This window comes from Mustela nigripes, chromosome 5 (genome assembly GCF_022355385.1).
Source record: "Mustela nigripes isolate SB6536 chromosome 5, MUSNIG.SB6536, whole genome shotgun sequence".
In the NCBI taxonomy this organism is placed as follows: Eukaryota; Metazoa; Chordata; class Mammalia; order Carnivora; family Mustelidae; genus Mustela; species Mustela nigripes.
The window spans coordinates 37,876,292-37,901,896 of NC_081561.1; the positions used below are offsets into that span (position 1 = coordinate 37,876,292).

General features: G+C 38.9%; 1 protein-coding gene and 1 long non-coding RNA gene across 2 annotated transcripts; one reads left to right on the forward strand and one right to left on the reverse strand.

The window, feature by feature from the left end:
- Positions 1–22,540, reverse strand: SDHAF4 (succinate dehydrogenase complex assembly factor 4). The gene is made up of 3 exons (XM_059400175.1): positions 22,381–22,540; positions 9,277–9,426; positions 1–462 (listed from the first exon to the last, which is right to left on the reverse strand). Exons 1-3 carry the CDS (start codon positions 22,442–22,444, stop codon positions 353–355), a joined length of 324 nt encoding a protein of 107 aa, XP_059256158.1. The 5' UTR covers positions 22,445–22,540; the 3' UTR covers positions 1–352.
- On the forward strand, positions 22,493–23,869 carry LOC132017937 (uncharacterized). Its single transcript, XR_009404414.1, has 3 exons — positions 22,493–22,546; positions 22,935–23,126; positions 23,223–23,869. It is a non-coding gene; the product is annotated as an uncharacterized LOC132017937 (long non-coding RNA).
- Positions 23,870–25,605: the final 1,736 nt, after the last annotated feature.

A 25,605-nucleotide genomic window follows, 5' to 3' on the forward strand; every position in this document is an offset into this window, starting at 1 on the left:
TGGCAATAAAAATCATTAAAACTTGTTTTATTTACATTTGCATTTTGTAAGCAGCTGATAAAACTGAAATGTGATGAAATGAGTTTGCAGCTCTAACCATCATTTATATATTCCAATTTACTTAAAGTAACAATGTGCTAATACAGAACTATTTCCCCTTTCTTACTTTTTTTTTTTTTAAATTACCCTTCTTTACTTTATAGCAGCATATTTTCTTTCAAGGCATTATTTATGTTTTTAAACACATTATAGAAACTAAATGACTTAAAGGATATACAGAAAGCAAACAAGTGGAAATAAATTCGGATCTACATATTCAGAAAAAGATAGTGAAGTTAGTAATATATGTGTCTTAAAAATCAATACAGCGTCCTTTTCGTTCCCAATCTCCGTATCGGGTAGGTTCTGGGCCTCTGGGTCCACCTTTTTCTTTGGTAACAGGATTAACATCATCTGGGAATTCTAAAGAAAGACAGAAAAAGATGCAAAAACAGTAGTCAACAGAGATGAGAAAGGCATTCTGGCCAATTTTGAAGACAGGATTACAGGAGATACCACTGACTAGGTTATTGCTATGCAGTCTTTTAAATGAACTGTAAACTTTTTCCCAAGTTTGAGAAATCACTTCAGGATACAACTGTCATATTCAATAGACCTTATCACCTACATTAATTACTTAGAATTCTTGGAATGTTCTCAGGTCCCAATGTGGGGAGTTAGCTGCATATACGCTGATGGATTGTAAGAGAAGGAAAGGAATGCAGGGAATATAGAGTACAAATCCATAACGTTTGAAAGGTCTTGAAACAAGATTATTTTGGCTCAGTGCCTCAGTTTTCTTATCAGTAAAATGGGTACAACAATTGTACCTGATTTAGCCTGTAAAGGATTTAGCTCAGTGCTGGCTACATAAGAATGCTCAATTAATTTTAGCTATGAGAACTCTTGTGTTTCTTCATAGGGTTTTGGCTTCAGCAAGTAGTTGGCTGATACTGCCGTTTATGGATATAACAGATATTACTATTAATACTGTGTGTTCATAATAGGACCATCCATCTTGAGTCAGGCCTACTTTTGAGCACTTTATTCACAGTAACTCATTTTGTCCTCATGATAGTCCTACGGGACAGGAACAATTATGGTCTCCATTTTACAGATGAGGAAAATGAGGCACAAAGAGGTTCAGAAAGGTTCTCCTAGTCACACTGCTACTACTGTGTAAAACAGAATTTGAATGCAGACATTCTGGTTGCAGTCTTGTTCTCAGCCCATAAACTACTGCTCTGTATATGGGAAGAACGGAAGAAGAATCAGCTATTAGAAAACCCCAATTCTTAAGCTGTTGTCTCTTTAGAAAGCTAAATGAACATCGCCAAAATCATGTAGTCCTGCTCTAGGAAAAAGAAAATAGAAAATTTACCTTGAAAACTTTCAAATACTTATCTATTTTTAAAATTCCTTCTCCACTATGAATAATCTCTTCCCCACCTATCACTCTGTTTTCTAAAACACTCCATCCTTGGACTTCTCTGAAAGCCTCAAAGGGAAGCTCTTCTGTCTCCCATATCTCCAGGGTTCGCTGAATGCCTTAGTCAGCTTGGGCTGCCATAACAAACTGCCACAGACTGACCGGCTTCAACAACAGAAGTTAACTTTCTTCTATCTGGAGGTTATGAGTCTGAGATCAAGATGCCAGCATGGAGGACGCCTGGGTGGCTCAGTTGGTTAAGCAGCTGCCTTCGGCTCAGGTCATGATCCCAGCGTCCTGGGATCAAGTCCCACATCGGGCTCCTTGCTCCGCAGGGAGCCTGCTTCTCCGTCTGACTCTGCCTTCCACTCTGCCTGTGCTCGCTCTCCTCACTCTCTCTGACAAATAAATAAAATCTTTAAAAAAAAAAAAAAAAAGATGCCAGCATGGCTGGGTTCTGGTGAAGACTATCTTCCTGGCTTACAGATGGCATTGTGTCCTCTCAAGGCATAAGAGAAAGACAGCGAGCTCTCCAGTGTCTTTTGGTATGAGAGCACGAATTCCATCATGAGGCCCCAGTCTCATGACCTCATTTAAACCCAATTATTTCTCAAAGGCCCCATCTCCAAATACCACCACTTTGGGGGTTAGGGCTTTGAAATGGAGTTCAGGGAGACACAATTCAGTCCACAGCACGAGGGAAGAAAATGTCAAGACATTCCTGTGGCTCACTGCTACTTCCAGCTTCTTATCTCCCACCAAACCTCTATAGCTTTTCCTCTTTTGAATTCTACACCATTCACTTGTCCAACACTTTGCTCCAATTTGGTAATAAAGACTTTTTGTTTTCTTGGATAGGATCAACACTTGGTTCACAGCTTCACGTCTCCCCATTATCCTTCCTATCAATACTCATACCAGTAACCTCACATACTGGGAACACAGAGGTCCTTGTCCTCTTTCCTAGTGATTCTCATGTCCACTTACGTTATCTGCATTGATTTCATTATCTCCTGAATATGTTCTCTCTCCAAGTCCCACAGCCTTGAGTTTTCTTCTTTCCGACCACAACTTCTATGGAGGCTTTTCACCTCATGTTTCTTTAACCTAATTTTCACCCTCATAATAACCTGCAGTTTTCTGAAACTTTTTACTCTCGCTAGTACCACCCTGAGTCATGCTGAGTCACATTCTAGACTAATACAAGCGTTTTCTAACTCATCTGTTTTCTGACTCTCATGATGTCAGCCTAATCTGCTGAGAAGGATGAATTAATCTTTATAAAACAGAATCCCTCCTCCACATCACATTAAGTGAAATAAGCCAGACACAAAAGACTATGTACTATATGATTTCATTTATATAAAATCCTAGGAAAGGCAAAATTACAGTGACAGAGAACAGATTCACTCTTGCCAGAGGGATGGGGAAATGAGACTAATTATAAAGAGGCACTAGGGGCTCCTTGTGGGATGGAATCATTGTATACTTTGTGTTGGTTACATGACGATAAACACTGTTAAAATTCACCAACGTGTTTACTTAAAATGGGTGAATTTTATTATACACAGATTATACTTTAGTAAAGCTGATTAAAATAATCTCCATTCAAAAACATTCAGAGCTTTCTTCACTGTCCACTGCATAAAGCCCATATGCTATAACCTGGTACCTCAGGCCCTCTCAGTTTGAGCCGTATCTACCTCTCTAGCTTTAGATTTTATTAATCCACTATGTACACTCTATGCTGCAGCCAGAAGGCCCACTGGCCATGTCTCACAGGTACCATGTTCCCTAGCCTCTTTCTCTCTGACCACACCTTTCTTTCTTGAAACATGTTCCTACCACTCCTTAACTACTTGTGATTTTATTGTACCTTTATATCCCAGCTCAAATGTTATCTCTTTTCTCTTTTTTTCTGAACTTCTTTGCACATCTCTTAAGCTGGTTATCACACAACATCCTGTTCACAGTTATTTTTGTATCTCATTTTCCTGATTCACCTTTGCATCAAACAGCATACTCAGCTGCAAACAATCTTCCTTTATTATCTTAATAATGAAGCCTACTCTCTGCAAAGGGACAACCTATATACTTTTCTTAGAACAACGTATATACCAGAAGCAGGGAGACAAGCCTAGAAGGAAGGAAACAGAAAGAGGACAGACCAACAGAACCACAGATGCTTGAATTTGGGCTTTTTTGACAGGACAGATAAGAGGAGAGGAGTTTGACAAATGTTAAGAAGGTGGTACCAACAAGACTAGGAGCCAGGACACAGGAGGAAGCAGGAGTGAAGAACTATCTGCAGATTTCTGAATCTCTGCTTCTGGTAGGTAGAAGGTAGAAGAGCTTAAAAAAGAGTTCAGGAAGAAATGGAATAGGAGGAGAACTGGACAAAGCATAACCAAAACCAAGACAGGAGATTTCCAGAAGCAGTGGTTAACAATGCTGAAGCTTGCGGGCAGTTCCTATAAAATGGGGATTGAAAAGCATTTGCTGGGTTTGGTGATATTTACTAGACTAGCTTCAAAGAGAAGAGATGGTATGTTCAAAATACATTTCAGCAACTCAAAAGTTACAATGAATACCTAGCATTGTGTCAAACAGATGATTATCTTTTGAAATGTATTTTTTCCGGGGTGACTGAGCGGCTCAGTGGGTTAAATTCTCTGCCTTTGGCTCAGGTCATGATCCCAGGGTACAGGGATTGAGCCCTGCATTGGGCTCTCTGCTCAGCAGGGAGGCTGCTTCCTCCTCTCTCTCTGCCTGCCTCTCTGCCTACCTGTGATCTCTGTCTGTCAAATAAATAAATAAAATCTTTAAAAAAATGTATTTTTCTTTTTTATTGTATTAAATGTATACAATAATTATCATTTTAACCATTTGTAAGTATACAGTTCAGTGGCAATAACTACATTCTCAATGGTCTGTAACCACTGTACTACACCCCAAAGTTTTTCATCATCCTCAATGTAAACTCTGTACCCATTAAGCAAAAACCTTTCCTTTCCCCCCACCCCAGACTTTGATAACCACTATTGTATCTTGTTTCTATGAATTTGCCTACCCTAGGTACCTAATTTGAGTGGAATCATATATTTGTCCCTCTGTCTAGCTTATTTTACATAACCATAATGTTTTCAAGGTCCATCCATACTGTAGGAATCAAAATGCCATTCCTTTTTCGGACTGAATAGTATTCCACATACCACAATTTGTTTATCCATTTATCTATGGATGGACATCTGAGCTGTTTCTTTTGGCTACCATGAATGAAGCTGCTAGGAACAAAGGTATACAGATACCTGCTAAAGTCCCTGCTTTCCATTGTTTTGGATATATACCTAGAATTGTTGGGGTCTATAGCTGACTTTTTCTGAAAATTGCCAAACTGTTTCCCATAGTAGTTGCATCACTTTATGTTCCTGCCAGAAACACAGGGGTTCCAATTTCTCCACATTGTTGTCATCACTTGTTTTCTGGTTTTTCTTAAATTGTAGCCATCTTAGTTGGTGTGAAGTGGTATCTCATCCTGTGATGTAGAGAATGTGATGTTGAGCACATTTTCAAGTGCATGTTAGTCATTTGTATATCTTATTTGGAGAAATGTATATTCAAGTCATTTGTCCATTTTTGAATTGAGTTGTTTTTGTGGAGTTGTAGGAGTTTCTACTTATTCTCAGTATTTTTGTCAAGATACATGCTCTACAAATATTTTCCACAATTCCATAGGTTAACTTTTCACTTTCTTGATAATATCCTTTGATACTATCTTTTGATATAAAATTTATTAATTTTAATAATGTCCAATTTATATACTTTTGTATTTGCTGTCTATGCTTTTGGTGTCATGACCATGAAACTGCTTTCAAAATTAGTATCATGATTTTCCGCCAATGTTTTCATCTAAGAATTTCATAGTTTTATCTCTTAATTTAAGGGTTTTAACATATTTAATTTTTAAACATGGTATAAGGTAAGGATCCAATTTCATACTTTTGCATGTGGACTTCAGGTGTTCCCAGCACCACGTATAGAAAAGACTGTCTTTTCCCCCACTGAATGATCTTGCAACCTTCTCAAAAGCCAACTGAGTTTACTTCTGGGATTGCTACTTTTGTTTATGATGTTTTAATGAAAAATTTCCTCTTAGATTTTTGTGCTTGGCTAAAACTATGAAAGAAAATTTTACCTTAGATTATGCTTCTTAAAAGTCTCCATCATTTTGGCTGATTGACTTAGTTTTCAGACTGGCCTTAGTAAAGTCTAAGCTTTAACTTAGCTATAACTAAAGCTATAATTTAAGCTTTAACGAAAGCTATAAACTGAAATATTTAACTGAATGAACAAAAAGAAAAGTTTTTATGTTTTGAAGAGGTCCAGATAAAAGGTCCCTGTATCCTCTGTTGATATCTTCTTGCCTAGGATGCTTCACTACATAGATGGGTTAACTCTCAGGAGACAAGCAGGGCAGCCCATCTCCCAAAATTTCAAACTGGTATGTTTATGTTTATGCAATTTAAAACATTATTTTTTGACTAGGTAATACTTGCACATGTTTCACAATTCAAAGATAGCAAAGAGTACAGAATGAAAATAAGTAGCACTTTAAAAAACAGAGCTGTAAGACATGAGTCAGATTTTGTATATGTTAAATGCAAAACAATATTTAGTCTCTCACCACACCACCCTCAAAAAAGTTCTTCTTTCTCCAAACTTCCCCTTCTCTTTCTCCAACCACATGGCTATGGTAGAATAACCACCTTCATCTGTGACCCTCCCCACTGGCCACTCTGATTTAGCTCTAGACACTTGATCCAAGCTTGGCCAACGAACTCTCTTCTTAAGAAATCTGGAATTAGGAGTGTCTAGGTGGCTCAGCTGGTTGATCAACCAGCTCTTGCCTTTGGCTCAGGTTGAGATCTCAGGGTCCTGGGATCTAGCCCTGCCTCAGGCTCTGCGCTCAGCAGGAAGTCTGTTCAAGATTCACTTCCTCTCCTTCCCCTACCCCCACCCCACCCTCAGGCTTTGCTCTCAGATAAATAAATAAGTAAATCTTTAAAAAAAAAAAAAAGAATTTTGGAATTAGAAAATAACAATTGTTAACTTTGGTCTAGTTGTTCTATTGACCTGAGTAACAGCTAGGAGTAGTTCCTTTGCCCATTGGACTTGGAAGGGAGTCTGATGACAGAAAATGATGTAGAGAAGTGACCAGGGACAAGAGGAGGGAGAATATCCTGCTTTCCATACAGTGTTTAGTCCCAAGGTTCATCTTTCTTCAAAGCCTAGCAGCATCACTGCCTTGGGGTATTCCACCTGTGTACCTTGTAGTCCAGCGACAACCTGTACTACCTTTTGTTTGAGTCTACTCAAGTGGTTATCAAGTTATTTGCAATGAAACAGGTCTCAAGTCGTATACTTCATAATGTGAATAATGGGCTATAATAAATAAAACAGCCAATCACTGTGAGCGGCTTGGAAATTATTATTTTTTAAAAAGATTTATTTATTTATATATTTGTTGCAGGGAGAGGGAGCACAGGCAGGGGGAGTGGCAGGCAGAGGCAGAAGTAGGGTCCCTGCTCAGCAGGGCTTGATCCCAGGACCCTGGGATCATGACCTGAGCTAAAGGCAGATGCTTAACCAACTGAGCCACCCAGGCGTCCCCTGGAAATTATTCTTTTAAACCTACACTTTCTTTTACACTATTCTTTTAAATCTAGTGATGGTGAATATGGTTAATTTATTCATTGTGAAATATGCCTTCTTATGTTAATAAAGAATTATAAACAACATATTTCATCCTATTTTCCTCAATAACTAAAATATCTTCTATGACACTTCAAAAATTACGAGATATGGGGCGCCTGGGTGGCTCAGTGGGTTAAGCCGCTGCCTTCAGCTCAGGTCATAATCTCAGGGTCCTGGAATCGAGTCCCGCATCGGGCTCTCTGCTCAGCAGGGAGCCTGCTTCCCTTGCTCTCTTCCTGCCTCTCCATCTACTTGTGATTTCTCTCTGTCAAATAAATAAATAAAATCTTAAAAAAAAAATTACGAGATGCTTTACCATACAGTCATACCTCATCTTACTGTGCTTCACAGATACCATGGGTTTTTTTTTGTTTTTTGTTTTCAAATTGTGCAGGCAAAGGAAAAGTTCTTGAAAGAAATGAAAAGTGCTACTTCAGTGAATACAAGTGATAAGAAAGGCAACAGTCTTATTGCTGATATGGAGAAAGAAGACATCTCCGTAACATCACCCGTGCTGATGGAGAAGCTGCCACATGTTCTCCAGAAGATCTAGCTGAGATAAGAAATGAGGGTGGCTCACTGAACAATGGATTTTTAGTGTAGACAAAATAGCCTTCTACAGGAAAATGATGCCTTCTAGGACTTTCATAGCTAGAGAAGAGAAGTTATTGCCTGGCTTCGAAGCTTCAAAGAACAGGCTAACTCTCCTATTAGGGGCTAATGCAGCTGGTGACTTTAAGTAGAAGCCAGTGCTCATTTGCCATTCCCTAAATCCTGGGACACTTAAGAATTACGCTAAATCTACGCTGCCTGTGCTCTGTAAGTAGAGCAACAAAGCCTGGATGACAGCACATCTGCCCACAACATGGTTTACTTGGTATTTTAAGCCCACTGATGAGACCTATGGCTCAGAAAAAAAGATTCCTTTCAAAATATGACTGCTCATTGATGGTGTACCGCATCCACCAAGGGCTCTGATGGAGATGTTCGGTGAGAATGTTGTTTTCATGCCTGCTTAACACAGCATCCATTCTGCAGCCCGTGGATCAAGGAGTCATTCTACTTTCAAGTCTTATTATTTAAGGAATACATTTTGTAAGGCTGCAGCTGTCATAGGTAATGGTTCCTCTGATGGATTCAAAGTAAACTGAAAACCTTCTGGAAAGGAGGCACCATTTTGATGCCGTGAAGAACACGTGTGATTCATGGGAAGAGTTCAAAATATGACCATTAAAAGGAGTTTGGAAGAAGTTGATTCCAACCCACATGAATGCCTTTGAGGAGAGAAGCTCAGGACTTCTGTGGAGGAAGTGCCTGCAGATGTGGTGGAAAGAGCAAGAGAACTAGAACTAGAAGTGGAGCCTGAAGATGGGACCAAACTGCTGCAATCTCTTGATCAAACTTGAACAGAGGAGTTGCTTCTTATGGACAAGTGAAGAGAGTGGTTTTGTGAGATGGACTCTACTCCTGGTGAAGATGCTGGGAAGACTGTTCAGATGACAATAAACGGTACAGAGTATCACACAAACTTAGCTGACAAAGAAGTGGCAAGGTTTGAGATGACTGACCCCAATTTTGAAAGAAGTTCTACTGTGGGTAAAATGCTACCAAACAGCATCTCGTGGTACAGAGGAATCTTCCGTGAAAGGAATAAATCAATGTGCCAAACTTCACTATTGACTTGTTTTAGGAAATTGTTATAGCAAGTATCACCCTAGTCAGTTGGTAGCCATTAGTGCTGTGGCAAGTCCCTCCACCAGAAAAACATTAGGACTCACTGAAAGCGCAGATGATAGTATTATTTAGCAATAAAGTGTTTTTAAGTTAAATTTTATATACATATACACACACACACACACACACACACATACATACATATGTATTTTAGACACAGTGCTATTGCACACTTTACAGTCTGCAGTACAGTGTAAACATAACTTTAATACATACTGGGAAGTCAAAAAAGTTATCTGACTTGCTTTACCACCACATTTGCTTTATTGCAGTGATCTAGAACCAAACATGTAATATCTGTGAGGTACGCCCATACTCACTTGTCAGTGGTTCTTTCTCTAAATTAGAATCTTCTGGTGCATCAAAACGACCTTCTGGTAACTTTGGCTTCTTAAGAGATTGTTTGATAGGTTTGGATTTTTCTCCTTGAGAACTCATTTTCCTCACAGAATGACATGAGAGGGGTGATCCTGGAGAGTGGAGACAGTGAAAAATTAGAAGCTGTTCTTTTATTCTACTTTAAAAAGTTAACATTTATTTGTTTTTTATTAATTTGTTTTATTTGTTTATTTATTTGTTTTGTTTGTACAAAAGGACATACAATGAAAATTCTTTCCTCTATCTTTTAAACAGCTATTTCCCTTTCTCAGAGGCAACCAATATTATCAGTTTAAAAAGAAGAACTTTAAAATGAATTAACCATTATCAAAATTGTAAAAACTTATATATATGAAATACTGATTCCTGTGTGAAGCACAGGAATTTCTAAGTAACAGAAATAAGATATGAAGCGTTAACTAAGTATACAAAGTTTTAATGACAATATTTACTATTTAAATTACAAGAGACTGTATTTAGTATTCTTATATTTGAATCCTAATCATGATTCTCTTTTCCTGCCAATTAAACATTTAAAAATGTACTAGGCATTTACAGCATAAAAATGAGATCACTTCTCCATCGGTCATATGGAGAAAGCTAAACTTTCTAAACTGCTATGAAAGTTATCCAACCCTTGTTAAGATCATGTTCAGTGAGTACAAAACCATCCTGAAAAAATGACTTCGGGGGTGGGTTTTGAACTTCCTAAAGGAATGGCTTCAGAGGCCGACAGAGTTGGGGACCAGTTCTAGTTACACCCCTGTGGTAAGCAGAATAATGGCTTTCAAAGATGATTGGAATCTCACACTCAGAAACTATAAAGAGGTGAGGTCCCATGGTAAAGAATTTAGGTAGCAGTCTGAATTGAGGCTGCTAATCATATGATCTTAGACTAGAGCAACTACCCTGGACTATCTGTGTGGGTCCACTGTAGTCACAAGAATCCTTAAAGGGGAAGAGACAATTGGAAGAGAGAACCAGAAGGACGTCAGCATAAGACAGCCGTAATGGTCACTGCCGGCTTTGAAGATAGAGGAAAGGAACTTCAGCAGCCTTGAGAAGTTGGAAAGGGAAGAAAGAGATTGTCCCCCTAGAGCATCCAGAACACAGTCTGAACACTTTGATGTCAGTCCAGAGACTTCTCACCCACTTCAGACTTCTCACCTCCCACTAGGTTTGTGACAACTGGTTATAGCAGCAGCAGGAAACTAATGCAGTTTTAGTTGTTCGACCTTTGGTCAAGTGACTTACCCTTCCTACATCTGTTTCCTCCCTTCTAAATTAAAGGTAACAGTACCTATCTCATGAGTTACTAAATAAATTAAACAAGACAATTCATGCAAAGCTTTTACCATCGTGACAAATTTTATCTAATATTATCATTACAGTATTATCTGGAAGCTCCCGGTAGCATTACAAATAATGAGAATTTTCTTTTATTATATGTATTTTATTCATATTATAGCTATCATGACATCACCTTACCATCTGCTTTAAAAAATTATATATAGGGGTTCCTGGCTAGCTCAGTCAGTCATGACTACTGATCTTGGGGTTGTGAGTTCAAGCCCCATGCTGGGTGCACGAATTACTTAAAAACAATTATATATATACAAACAGCCATACATACACACACAAATATATATATATATATATATATATATATATATGCATATAAATATTTGCATATATATATATCTTTCTCTCTTTTTATATGTACATACCCTCCACAGCCAACTTGAAATTTATGTAAGACTTGTTTGTAAGAGTACATAAAGTTAACATTACATACAAACTGTATTAACAATTTTGAAATAGTGGCTGTTCATTTGCATATCTACTGCATATAGCTCAGGGAGTAGCAAAATTATTGTTTGAATGACCAGTTAGAATACAAACAATCATTCTCCCACAGATCCAAGAGCCCACAAAACACAAGGATTAAAAAAATACACAACTGAATGTTTTAATAAAGCTATGACAATGATCTGCAGAATTAATACAGTTTTCTCCCAACTACATGGTCACTTATATAAAATACTACATATTTGTGACATTAATTGGCTGAGAAAAACTGTGGATCAACAAAAATTTCTATGCACTTAAAATAAAAACATTTATTTATTAAAAATTTTTACTTATTGATTTAGAGTACAGACCATTTTGCCTTCAAACTCCCACTCCATTATCTAAGGACATACTGAATTTTTTATTATGTCCTCATAGTAATATTTAAACATATATGAAAAGGCTAAAGAGGAAAACCTGCAACAATATCTTATAAGGCAGCATTTACTTTTATTTAAGAAATGGAAAATATAGAAATATGAGCTTCTGATTATATTAATATATTTCATACAACAAGCTGATCTTGGCTTATTGTGACTATTTAAAAAATACTATATTGAAGATTTGGGGGAATATAAACCATGCTCAATTGAAAGATATTTCCAGTCCAAATCACAGGATTTTTGTTAGTCACTTCTTATCTAAAATATAGGATTCTTTAGAATGTGACATCAATATAACCCAATTTAGGAAGTTTAGCCAACTTCCATACTAGAAACTTCTGTTCATTATCTAATGTCCAACTATGTATCCATCAACAAATCCATCACAAATTTATAAAGTATGAAAGGCTGTTTCTAAGTCATCATAATTCCTTAATAATTAATATAGATATATGGAAAGTATTTTAATAGTTATAAATTAGATTCTAAATGTGGACACATTTTTCATCTATTCTGGCTAATGACTAGATTCTGCATCTGGTTACAAAGCAAGTCTGTCTTCCTGTACATCAAATAACTTACTTTGAAGCCTAAAAATCAGCCAAGTATTTATTTAACTACCAGTAACCACCTGCTACTGTGCACTCAGACTCTACTCAATACAATAAATTAGCACTTTCTGTTTTAGGCTTGGTTGTTTTGCAAATCAAAAAAAATATCTTAATTCAATGCTTGAAATGATATTCAGTGTAAAAATTAATCTTGGTATGTTCCAAATCTGCAGAAATTCCTAAGCATTTGCACAAAATTATAAAAAAGGCACAAAATAGTCTTGACTACCAATTATAATGCAGACATAATCTGAAGCTAAAAATTTTGCCTCTGAAATGATACAGATGTACTAAATGTAACTAATACAAGTAATAAACATGGGTTAGATGCCTCCTATGTGTCAGGCTCTGTACTAGGGGCTGAAACATGACACCTCATTAAACCTCACAATAATCCAATGGGGCAGGTCTAACGGTCTTTAATTTATAGTAATTGTGATCAGTTTGAACAAAATTATTTTCTGAAAAAGTGACATTAGGTAGATGTGGTGGAAGCTGTCTACTGTCTCAAGTAGCTTCTTTTCCCTTCTTCCATTCAGTTCTAAGATTCCCACTCCCATCTCATTCGCTATTAAGCTAAGCACCGGGCCACTTGCTTAGAGAAGACATTTCCCAGCATTCCTGCAGCCAAGCAGCCACATGTCCAAGTGGTGACCAATGGGTTGTGACTGGAAGTGAAGCGTGCAAATTCTGGGTTGCCCCACTTCTGCAAAAAGCTGATTGCCCTGGATGTCTTTTCCCACTTCTTTGGGTTATAATACAGACATGGCAGTGACCCAGCTTCAACCATGCAGATGCAGACAAAACCCATGGGAGGGGATACGTAAAATATTTAATAACTTGTATGATATAGACAGTGCCCATTCAGAACCTATGTCCAACCATTCAGAACATAGGTTGTAAATAACAAGTAAAATTCAACTATTGTACATGGGGCTGATCAGCGGCACTGGCCTACAGACGGTGTAGCAACAAGATGGAAAGAACAATGATCCCCGAATTACCTGTCAAAGCAGAGTTGTCCTGCCTGTCCCATCAGCAGAACTGTTACAGCAGCTTGGCCCTTTCCTTCAGTAATACCATGGACAAGTTAAAAAAAAAAAAAAAAAAACTGGCAAACTAAGGGCAAAGGGCACTAGAATCACACATGGGTTGCAATGCCAGTCTTCCTACTTTTAGCAATGTGACTGACCCTAAGATGGTTCCTGAACCTCACTGGGTCTGTATCCTCCCCAGAACCAGGATATTTCTACTTGTCCTGCAGCCTAGCTCAGAGAAAGGGAGTAAGGTGTATGTCTCCATTGAGCCTAACCGTAGGATACAGAAGTCAATGTGCAAAAGGGTTTTTGATTAAGAAGCGGAATATGAGTGTACCGTGGGAAAAGAGAGAGGAGCAGCAAAGGAGAAGTTTGAGAACTAGTCTGTAGGTCTGGTCTTGAGTACTTCTTCTTCTTCTTCTTCTTTTTTTTTTTTTTTTTTTTAAGATTTTTTATTTATTTATTTGACAGAGAGAGAAAGAGAGAGAGAGAGAGATCACAAGTAGGCAGAGAGGCAGGGAAAGAGAGGGGGAAGCAGGCTCACTGCTGAGCAGATAGCCTGATGCGGGACTCAATCCCAGCACCCTGAGATCATGACCAGAGACGAAGGCAGAGGCTTAACCCGCTGAGCCACCCAGGCGCCCCTGGTCTTCTGAAGAAACTTTATCTTAGAAAAAAAGGTTACAAGGAAAAGCTAAAAGACCAATTTTCTCAAAGGACTCTGAGACCATAGTGGCCTAAACAGAATTATTTTAGTAGACAGGTTAACAGTGTAACAGACTGGGGAGGAGGAGAATTCCTCTCATTTCTGTATCATACAAGATAAGACGGGACATTGTGCTCTTTGGTACCCACACGCTTTAGAGCTTTGGAATCAAGTCCGTGCACAGCCACCGGGCAGGGGTGAAGGCAGTAAGGCACATACAAGTAGCTTGAAGGGCGGACAGCGAGAGAAAAGGGTCTATTGGATCATAAGGCATAGCAAAGACGTGAAGGGGAGGCCCAGCGCCACTCCTATGGATTCTGCCTATCAAATACAGGTACTAAGCAACAGTAATTACAGCTGACCCTTGTACAACACAGGTCTGAACTGTACAAGTCCACTTATACGTGGATTTTTCACAGCAGAGTACTATAAATGTATTTTCTTTTCCTTATGACTTTTTAAAATAACGTTTATTTTCTCTATCCGTTACTGTAAGAATACAACATATAATATATATAATACACAAAATATGTGTTAATCAACTGTTCATGTTATCACAAGGCTTCCACTCAATAGTAAGCTATCAGTAGTTAAGTTCTGGGGTAGTCAAAAGTTATACGTGGATTTTTTATGGTGCAGGGGATCAGCCACTAACCCCTACAGTGCGCAAAAGTTAGCTGGATGTTAATATTTGTATTACATTGTGGCCTTTAGCATGCTTCTGACTATCTTGACTGCATGGGCAATAGCTGACAAAATTAAAGCAAAAATCATCCTTTCAGAAACAAGGAAATCACCACCATAAAGCCCATGTCATCTTCTTCAAGGGGTGGTTTGGCCTTATCCAAAGACTATTTAAGGGACACCAGGGTGGCTCAAGTCGTTAAGCATTTCACTTCAGCTCAGGTTATCAGGATCCTGTGATCGAGCCCCACATCGGGCTCCCTGCTCAGCAAGGAGCCTGCTTCTCCCTCTCCCCCTGCACCCCTGCTTGTGTTCCCTCTCTCACTGTCTCTCTCTGTGTCTCAAATAAATAAATAAAATCTTGGGGCGCCTGGGTGGCTCACTGGGTTAAGGCCTCTGCCTTCGGCTTGGGTCATGATCTCAGGGTCCTGGGATCAAGCTCCACATCAGGCTCTCTGCTCAGTGGGGAGCCTGCTTCCTCCTCTCTCTCTGCCTCTCTGCCTACTTGTGATCTCTGTCTGTCAAATAAATAAATAAAATCTTTAAAAAAAATAAAATCTTCAAATAAAAAGGTCTCTTTAGAACTCTTTACAAGCACATTACAAACAAGATAACCTTCTGAAAGAATAATAAGCAAAGGAAAAAAGACTGATTGAAAACAAAAGACAAACAACAAGCAAGCTTTCACAACTTCTGTTTCTGGCAATCTGATAAATTAGAGATGCCTAAAAATCTATCGCTATAAGACACTTAAAAAGGTTGAAAAAACACACAAATATTTCTTAATCAAAGATCCTTTAAGAAAGTATAAAACGATAAACCAACAAAGCTATTCAGTGAGGTCACCAAACACTTAAACCACTACCTATCCTATGTCTTTCCCACCTACAGCTGGGGCCCAGAGCTCCCAGAGCAGCAGGGAGAGGAGTCTTCTGGGCCTGAGCCGAACAAAAGCCTGCTAGAGGCCAGGACCCCGGGAGGCTCAGCACTCAGAAGAGAAATTGAGCCTGAAGATTTTGATGTGCATATAAAATACTTGGAGGATCTTGTTAAAATGCAGACTCTGAGCAGGTCTGAGTGAGGTCTCAGATTCTGCATTTTAACAAACTCCAGGTGATGTTCATGCTGCTGGTCAAAAGAGCAAGGAACTAGAAGCAAACTTCCAGCTAATGAAGACAACAGTCAAGGAGGGAAGAGTATCCATCTCAACCTTGATTCCGAGCAGAAATGAAAAAAAAAGAAGCCCTTACAGAAATTTTGAAACTACTGGCTGACCACACTATGTTTATGCCTGATTACACACTATCAGCATGGTCCAAAAATGCCCAAGGGGAGCATCTTATATAAAGTGGACCCAAGTCAAGGTGAAGTGCTCCCGACACATGGGAAGAGCAGAAGCAAATCTTCTGTGGAGAAATACCCTCTCAACTCATGTCTCATGCAAGTCTCAAGAGAGAATACCAGTAAAATTTGAGGAAACAAGCCATCACAAGCAAGAGTTAGTGAAATCAACCAATAGGACCAGACCATAAAGATGTGACATACTGACATCACTGAAATCAGAATGTAACTATTTAATGTGTTCAAGGGGGAAAAAGGCCAAAAGGGAGAAATAAGTAAAAGACTAAGAAAGGCCAACTTAAAACACAAAGAAATTTAGGAATGTAACAGTTTAAATTTAAAGCTCAATAAAAGGGCTAAATAGAACAGATAAAGTTGAGAAGAGAATCTGTGATCTAGAATTAAGTTCTGAAGAAGTTATGCAGGAAAAAGCATAGAGACAAAGATGAAAGTAACCAAAGAGAAGTTCAAACTTATAGAGGATAAAATGAGAAGGTCTAACAAATGTTTGTTTAATTATAATTCCACAAGGAGATAGTGAAAATACCATGAGAGGTAAAACAGACAGGAATCTTCAGATACACGAAGCACAAAGATGCCAAATTAAAGGGAAAAAAGTACATCTGGACACAATATAAAATGAACAACCCCAACAAGGAAGCCAGATCAAAAGAAGATCTAAGAAGCAGCCAGATAAAAGATTACTAATGAAGGAAAAAACTGGACAGATAACTTCTCCATAGCCATAATAAAAGCCAGAAGATAGAGCTATGACAAAATGATACACCCACTGAAACTACCTTTCAAAAGCACAAAGTTAAAGAAACCAGATTTTCAGATTAAAAATAAGACCTATATCAAAAGAACATGAAGAACCTTTACCACAAAAGACAGTCATGAATGGGACTTCTAAGCAATGTACTTTAAGAAAATGATCCCAGAGGTGCCTGGGTGGCTCGGTGGGTTAAAGCCTCTGCTTTTGGCTCAGGTCATGATCCCAGGGTCTTGGGATCAAGCCCCGAGTCGGGCTCTCTGCTCAGCGGGGAGCTGGCTTCCTCTTCTCTCTCTCTCTTCCTGCCTCTCTGCCTACTTGTGATCTCTGTCAAATAAATAAATAAATAAACAAATAAATAAATAAATAAAATTAAAAAAAAAAGAAAACGATCCCAAAAGTAAAGTGAGATAAGAACAAAGAGATAAAAAGGAGATAAGAACAGAGAGAAAATGAAAGTTTTATTTATTGATTATATAAAACCATAATAACTGTGATGTCATGTTATCAATACCACAATACCATCCCAACATATACATGAGAACACACACATATACACACCTAAAAGGCTGAACAAAGATAATAATTCAAAGCATTTTTACACTTTGCACTGTTTAGGAGAAGGTGTTCACTTCAGATTTCCTTAAGTATGCATTTAGATTTCATGGGTAACCAATAAAAGGTAATGTATATCTTCCAAACCAGCAGAGAAAAAAAAAAAAGGAAGAAAATATTTAATTTAAACTAAGTATGACAAATAGAAGGTGTAAAAATATGTTAGAAATAAAGCCAATTATATCAATAATTATGACTTACAAATGATCTGAACTCTCCAGTTAAATAGGTATAGACTGTCAGATTCCAAAAAGCAAAATAAAACAAACAAAATCCAGCCAACATGTTGTTCATGTAAGAAGCTCCATTAATTACCATGCATGTTTCTTAAAAGAAAATAAAAAAACAACAAACACACATAAAAGCAAAAGATCAATGTTAGGAACTGAAGATTTGAGTCCCCTTCACCACCCTCATTTATATACTGAAATTCTAACCCCTAATGTGGTGATATTAGAAGGTGGGGCTCCTTTGAAGTAATTAGGTGATGAGGGTGGAGCCCTCATGAACAAGATTAGTGCCCTTTGAAGAAGAAATATGAGAGCCTTCTGTGGCTTTCTGCTCTCTGGCACATGAGGAGACAATGAGAGGACAGCCATCTGCAAACCAGGAAGCAGGCTCTCACCAGAGACCAGATGTGTGGCACCTTGATCTCAGGCTTCCCAGCCTCCAGAACTGTTTGGTATTAAAGCACCCAGTCAATGGTAATTTGCTATTATAGCCCAAACCAAGCCATGAGGTGCACCGTTTCCATATTTTTAGTTTTGTTTTAAAGAGAGACACACAGAAAATGGAAAGAAAATAACCAGAGAGAAGAAAATGATAACATAAGTAAAAGACTTACAAGTGAGAGAATCAACAAAAGCAAGAGTTGGTTCCCTTAAAAGATTAAAACTGCTGTGAAGTCTTTGATTAGGCTAATAAGAAAAAAACAAAAGAAGGCGAAATAAAGAATATGAAGAGAAGAGACTACATAATTATATATGAGAGCAAACATTTTTCAAAAAAAGGGAACTTTATGCTTATGCCTATATAATGAAAGCGTAAAAAATGAACAATTTTCTAGAAAAACTTAACTTATCAAAGCTGACTGAATGCAATAACCATTAAAGAAATTAAACCAGTAATTTAAAATATTCCATCAGTGCTTATAGTTTTATACTTGAGTTATACCAAACCCTCTAAGAATGAGTAATTTTTTTAAACAAAACATAACAAGGAAGAGAAAAGGGCGGTAAGACTCTTGAATTCACTGTATGAGGCTAGAATAACTTAAGCTTCAAAACCAGAAAACGAAACTGCAAAAGAGGAAAATTACAGGCCAATTTCTTCTTCTTCTTCTTGTTCTTGTTCTTTTTTTTTTAAAGATTTTATTTATTTTTTTGACAGAGAGAGAGCACAGAGAGACAGAGGGGAGCAGCAGGCAGAGGGAAAAGCAGGCTCCCTGATGATCAGGGAGCCTGATGTGAGGTTCGATCCCAGGACCCTGGTGATCCCAGGGTCTGAGCCAGAGGCAGATGCTTAACTGACTGAACCACCCAGGTGCCCCAATAGGCCAATTTCTAAACAAAATATTAGCATACCAAATCCAACATCATATTAAAAATATAATCATCATGATCAATTACAGTATCTTCTAGGAATGCTAGAGTATTTAGCATTAGAAAAATCTACAATTCACCAACTCACCAGATTTAAAGGAGAAAAATGATATAATCACCCCAAGAAGAGGAAGAAAAATGAATTCAGTAAATTTCAAGGTTTATTCAGTCTTAAAAACCAAACAAATACATAAAAAACAATAAAAACCCTTTGGACACAGCATAGGGCTTCATTAACTTGATAAAGGCACATCTACAGCTAATATGACATTTGAAATATGAATGCATTCCCTTTACAATTACAAACAAGATATCATCACTTCTAGATAACATGTTATTAGAAATCTGAACAAGACAGAAAAACAAGAGAAAAGAAAAAGATATGTTAGAAAGTGAGAAACTAGATTTTTAATACTTGCCCTTAATATGACTGCCTACATAGCAAATACCCTCCCCACCTAGCTACGATAAATTATTTAAATTAATAACCTAATTTAGCTGGGTTATACGATACAAAAGCAACAAATAAGTAAATTATGTTTCTATACATAAGCAGCAATCACAAAATGACAATTCAAAAAAATATTGAGCAGTGTTAGTCAAATCACAGGGACTTTTTTTTTTTTTTTTTTAAAGAATTTGATATGGAGGGGTGCCTGGGTGGCTCAGTGGGTTAAGCCGCTGCCTTCGGCTCAGGTCATGATCTCAGGGTCCTGGGATTGAGTCCCGCATTGGCCTCTCTGCTCAGCAGGGAGCCTGCTTCCTCCTCTCTCTCTCTCTCTGCCTGCCTCTCTGCTTACTTGTAATCTCTGTCAAATAAAATAAATAAAATCTTTAAAAAAAATTAAAAAAAAGAAATTGATATGGAAAGCAGATACCTAAGAATTGCCAAGGCACTTCTGAAAAACAAAATGGGAGGATTTGCCCTATTACATAATCAAAATTTATTACAAAGTTGGAACCCCTGGGTGGCTCAGTCAGTTAAGTGTCTGCCTTCAGCTCAGGTCAGGATCCCAGGACCCTGGGATCAAGTCCAGCATTGGGCTCCTTGCTCGGGGGAGAGCCTGCTTCTCCCTCCTCGTGCAGCTCTCCCTGCTTGTGCTTGCTCTCTCTCTGACAAATAAAATCTTTAGGAAAAAAAAGATTTATTTCAAAGGTATGGTTATTAAGACAGGTGATTTCAGCACAGGAATAGACAAATAGATCTATGGAACTGAAAATGGAGCCAAGAAATAAATCCATGCCTATATGTTTATGAGAACTTGATTGAAGAGAGTTGGCATTATATCAGGGAAGAAAAGGCCCAATATAGGGACCTGGGACAACAGATTACTGACATGGAAAATAACTGAAACTGATTCCCTGCCTCACATCATACACAAAAATCAGTCCTGACAGAATAAAGGCTTATATATAAAAAGCAAAACTACAGACCTTTGCAAAGAAAATACAGAGTAACTGACTTTAGGGTAGGAAAGGCTTTTTTAGACAAGATCACAAAGCACTGACAATAAACAAAAGGATCAAGACATGATTACAATTATGATTATGTGTTCCTCAAAAGACACCTTTCTTTAAAAAAAAAAAGACACCTTTCTTCTGAAGCTGTGTGATTATACATGCAGCTCTGTTATTTTATTCTGCTATTATATATGATTAAAAAAAAAAAAAAAAACAACAAACCCATGATGGTGTAACAAAAACAGCCCCCAAACTGGGCTATTTGCCACTTACACAACTCAAAAAGGTTTAGTATTGAGTATTAGTAAAGTACAGAATATTAGTAAAGAACATTAGTAAAGAATATTAGTAAAGAATATAAATAAGAAAGACAAACAATCCATTAAGAAAATGAGGAAATTTCACCCCCCAAAAAGCTAATAAATATTTGAAAAGATGCTCAACTTCTTTAATTAGAGAAGTTAAAAGAGTTAAGTAATTTAGCTAGGATAGTGGATATAAAATCCCGAAGCAAAAATACCATTTCAACACCCTATTCAGACAAAAATGAAGTTTTCTGATAATTAGCAAATGTTGACAAGTATGTGGAACAACAAGAACTGATGTTTCTGCTGGTAGGTACGTAATTGCCAGTAGGAATGGAAATGCCTTTACTACTTGGCATCGTATTATAAAATGGAAAAGGCCTATACCATATGTTCCAGGAATTCCACTCCTTGCATTAGAGCATCCATAACAAGAATGTGTAGAGGCAACCCTGGTGTTTCCAGAATTACCCAAATGTCCACTGGGAAGAAGAATGGAAAAACTGTATGATACATTCTCGCAAATGCATGATTAACTACAACCTCACACATCAATATAGATGCATCTCAAAGTATAGTGTCAGTTGAAAAACGCAAGCAAAATAAATACAAATGGTAAGAAGTCATTTCTATGAAGACCAAAACCATATAAAGAAACAACTCCAATGGGAAGAAGCACACAGGAGCTCTTGGTAAGAGAAATATTCTGTTTCTTAAATTGGAAAATGAGTTCATAAATGTAAGTTCTGCTTTATAACTTAAACGTGTTATGTACATTTTTGGTATCAAACACTTCATTCTTGTTAACAAGTGAGAAGGGACGGTGAATGAACACACAACAAAATTTACAGTCACTACTTTGGAGTTTGGATAAAGTGGGACTTTCACTTTATTATTCACTCCTGGACCATTTATAATGTTTACAATTTACAAGTAATACGTTTGGGGAGAAATGATTACAAAAAACAAACTGTATAGAAATCTGGGGCCCATTACTAGGAGAGGCAGTAGTTTTGTTTCCAACTTCACAATTTCTCCAGGATGTCCTCAATTAGAACTAAGTTTAGCATACTCTGTGGGTTACGTTTAAAATACTGAGAAAGCTTTCCAACAAAAATGGGTTTAAAACGGTTCGTTTTTACTGAAAACATGCATACTTGCTTTGTATTAACAATTCTTGACTTTATCTCATTTTTATTACACTAATCTGCTACTCTGGCCCACCTCTGCACTTTTCCAATTTTTTAATACTGCAAACTGCCACAAATCCTTTTTGATGTAAATTAAATAAGTAAATGATGGGTCTCGTTCCCCAAAGGCCGTCTTTTCCATTTCATTTCACGAGCACCGAAGAGCAGTGCGCGCTGAGGGCTCCCAAGTAAACAGCCCCGAAGGTGTTGCTGCCCTTCCTGACCAGTGACCGGAAGGAAGCGGGTGCCCAGGCTGGAAGGGCTTGGGTGCGGTGATCTAGCCCTAGTCCCACCCCTGAGATCCGGGATGGAGAAGGGACCTGACCAGGACCAAGACGTGGGTGGCCGAGCCGAAAAAGAGCAGCTCTGTAGCCCCCGGCGCCTTCAGAAGCCCGGGACACACGCGACTTCCCTGAGGGAGGACTTTCTCGCGGCACCGGGGCCTCGTGACCCCGCCCGCGACTTCGGCCCCGGGGCCGGGCGTCTTACTTGCCGCTCTCCACGCGGTGGCCGGAACGCAGCCGAGCAACCGAACCAGCCTCGAAACAGACATGGTGCCAAATCCCGCAGCGTCCCCGTGGGTCCAAGCAAGGAGGCGGGGAGCCAGCGGAGCCGACCGAAGTCCACCCCGGAGGAGGGGCGGAGCTCTCGGAAGGTGCGGCCTGCTTGTGATTGGGCGGGGCCTGCTTGTGATTGGGCGGGGCATGCGTCTGGACGGGTGGGCCCTGCGTGAGGCCGGGCCGGGGCGGGGCTTCCGGAGCTCACCCTCGGAATCCGCGCTCGCGTCCGGCGCAGTCTGTAGGAAAGGTTCGTGGAGGGCGTCCGCTTTCTCGCGAAGAGCGACTCAAACCACCCTGACCTCTCTGTGTTGACTAAAACCCCAAATCAGGGCTGAGGTTGGACGAGGGAATATAATTCGGTGTATTCCTCTTAATCTGAGGCAGAGGTCTCTTGAAAGATCTCTTTTATAGTACACAAAGGTGAAGCACCTTTTACTCTTTTGCTCCTTCCTTTTACTGTTCTTTTATTTCTTAAATATCTAGTCGTTCAGCGAACTCCTAATTCGTCAGTTCTGACTCACTGACCAGATGACCTGAAAGATGACAGTTTGGAGTGAAGAGCAGAGCAAGAAAAGGCTTGCCATCTGGTCCAGGCTGCCGTGGGAGGAGCTCTGCCAGTTGGCCCATAAATTCCAACAGTTCCAATGACGCTTGGAGCATATGTGGCAGATCAAGGTGCTTTATGTAACTTGTGGAAATCCTTACGGAATCACAGTGCAGAGCCCTAGATTTTTATTTTTACTTTTTTTTTTTTTTTTTTTAATTTTTCAGGAAAGTTCTTGGCTAGCTGTTGGGCCTGGTAATGTCTGAGAAGGTGACATCAGGTAGCTATGCAATCTGAGTTTCTCATCATAAACTGGGAGTTACCCGATCCTCCTAGAGAAGGAGTCCCCTTTACTAAAAGTATTAGATACTGGGGCGCCTGGGTGTCTTAGTCGTTAATTGTCTGCCCTCAGGTCAGGTCATGATCCCAGGGTCCTGGGATGGAGCCCCATTCCCTGCTCCACGGGAAGCCTGCTTCTCCCTGTCCCACTCCCCCTGCTTGTGTTCCCTCTATTGCTGTGTCTGTCAAATAAATAAAATCTTAAAAAAAAAATAAAAGTATTATATACAGGGCCAGAACCAAAACCCAAGCAATTTCCATTAGCAGTTAGCTCCCACAAACATTTTTGACCCTTAGTTCATATCTAAAGTTTAATGATGAGTTCCTTGTGACCAGTTGACTGAGGAAAAACATTCAAAGCCAGATTATGAATGGCTCTGCTAAATATATTAACTCAGCTATCAAGGGACTGCCTTGGCATTTAGAGTCCCATTTAACAGAGGCCCTCAAGGAACAGCAGAGAGAGAGAGATCTCAGAGGCTAAAACTTTATACTTTGTCTGGAAAGGGATATGGCTTGAGATAAAGATCTACATGATTTCATCGGCACTGGTTTAGTGAAGTTTTGATCAAGGACTGGGACTGTAAAGGTTTTAAATAGTTCTTTGGAATAGGACCTCTCAAAATCACCCCCAAACATAAGAATATTTGGATCTCATTACTTAAGAAAAAAAGGAAAGGCTCCCATTTCAGAAGGGCTCTTTTTTTGGGTATTTTATTTTTTTTTTAATAAACTTTTTAATTAACATATATGGTGTTATTTGCCCCAGTGGTACAGATCTGTGAATCCTCAGGCTCACACACCTCACAGCACTCATCATATCACATACCCTTCCCAATGTCCATAATCCAACCACCCTCTCCCTACCCTCTCTACCCCCGGCAGCCCTCAGTTTGTTTTGTGAGATTAATTAAGAGTCTCTTATGGTTTGTCTCCCTACTGATCCCACCGTGTTTCATTTTTTTCAGAAGGGCTCTTAATCAGAATAAGATTTTGATGTTACTTACCTATTTTGTTCCATAACGTATTAAACCAAAATTGTGTCTTAAAACAGTAAACACTTTATCTCAGTTTTTGTGGGTCAGAAGTGGGGAAGCCAGTGTGCCTCAGGCTTTAGATCTTGAGGGAGGTTGCAGTCAAGCTCTTAGCTGGGGTTCCAGTCTCATATAGAGGCACAACTAAGGCTGAGGGGAATCTGCTTCCAAGCTTACTGGTACGATTATTGGCAGGTTTTAATTCTTTGTGGGTTTTTGGGCTGGAGGCCTCTTTCAGTTCTTGCTATGTGGGCTTCTTCAAAGGTCATCTCACAATATGGCAGCTGGTTTTCCACAGAATGAATGAGAGAACAAGACTGCTAAAGTGGAAGCCATAGTGTTTTTGTAATCTCATTTCAAGTTTTGATGTATTCTATCATTAGAAATGATGTATTTTCTCTTTTGATGTATTCTATTAAAAGTGAGTCAGTATATCCAACACATTCTCAAAAGGGTGGGGATTATACAAAGGGTGAATACCAGCAGATGCAGACCACTGAAGATCATTTTAGAGGCTGCCTACCACAGTGACCCACTCCGTAGACATCAGTCAGCCTCATTTTCCCACCACAGCTGGGACCCACTATCAGGTAGCCACGGTGGAATAGAGATACATAAATTTTTAACATAGTCTTTTTCCCTGCCAAGACTAATTGGCTAGCATCGCTACTTGCAGTGAACAACCTGTCCTCTGATATAGGACTACACAGCCTGGGTGGCAGGTTTGATTACAACGGAATCCTACTATAATGAAGGAAGTAGCAACTTGTTGTAGAGGGACAATTATACTGTGTTTGGATTGGTTTCCTTGACTTATGCTTCTTTTATACATTTTTTCTGTGGACTTACTGAATACCTTATAGTATGTACATCTTATATAGCATCCCACACAACATTGCTTCTCACCAAAGAACTCACTTTACTGTGAAAAATGTAGAGTATTGATGCCTGTGGCATTAACAAGCCTTATCATATATCCCACGAGCCCAGAAGCAAGTAGTTAACCCTACCGAAACTTTTTACTTTTGGAACAAGGTGAGAAAATACACTTTGGGATGCTGTCCTGAAGGATTTGGCATATGATCCCAGTGACTTAATCGTATTTTTGGTGATTAGCTCTTCTACAGACAGAATAACAGGATCCAAAGAGTACTAGAAGGACTAGTATCTTGTAACATCGGACACCCTTCCATATATTTTGCTTTCTATTGTGGGGAGGGACAATCTGCCAAGGGTC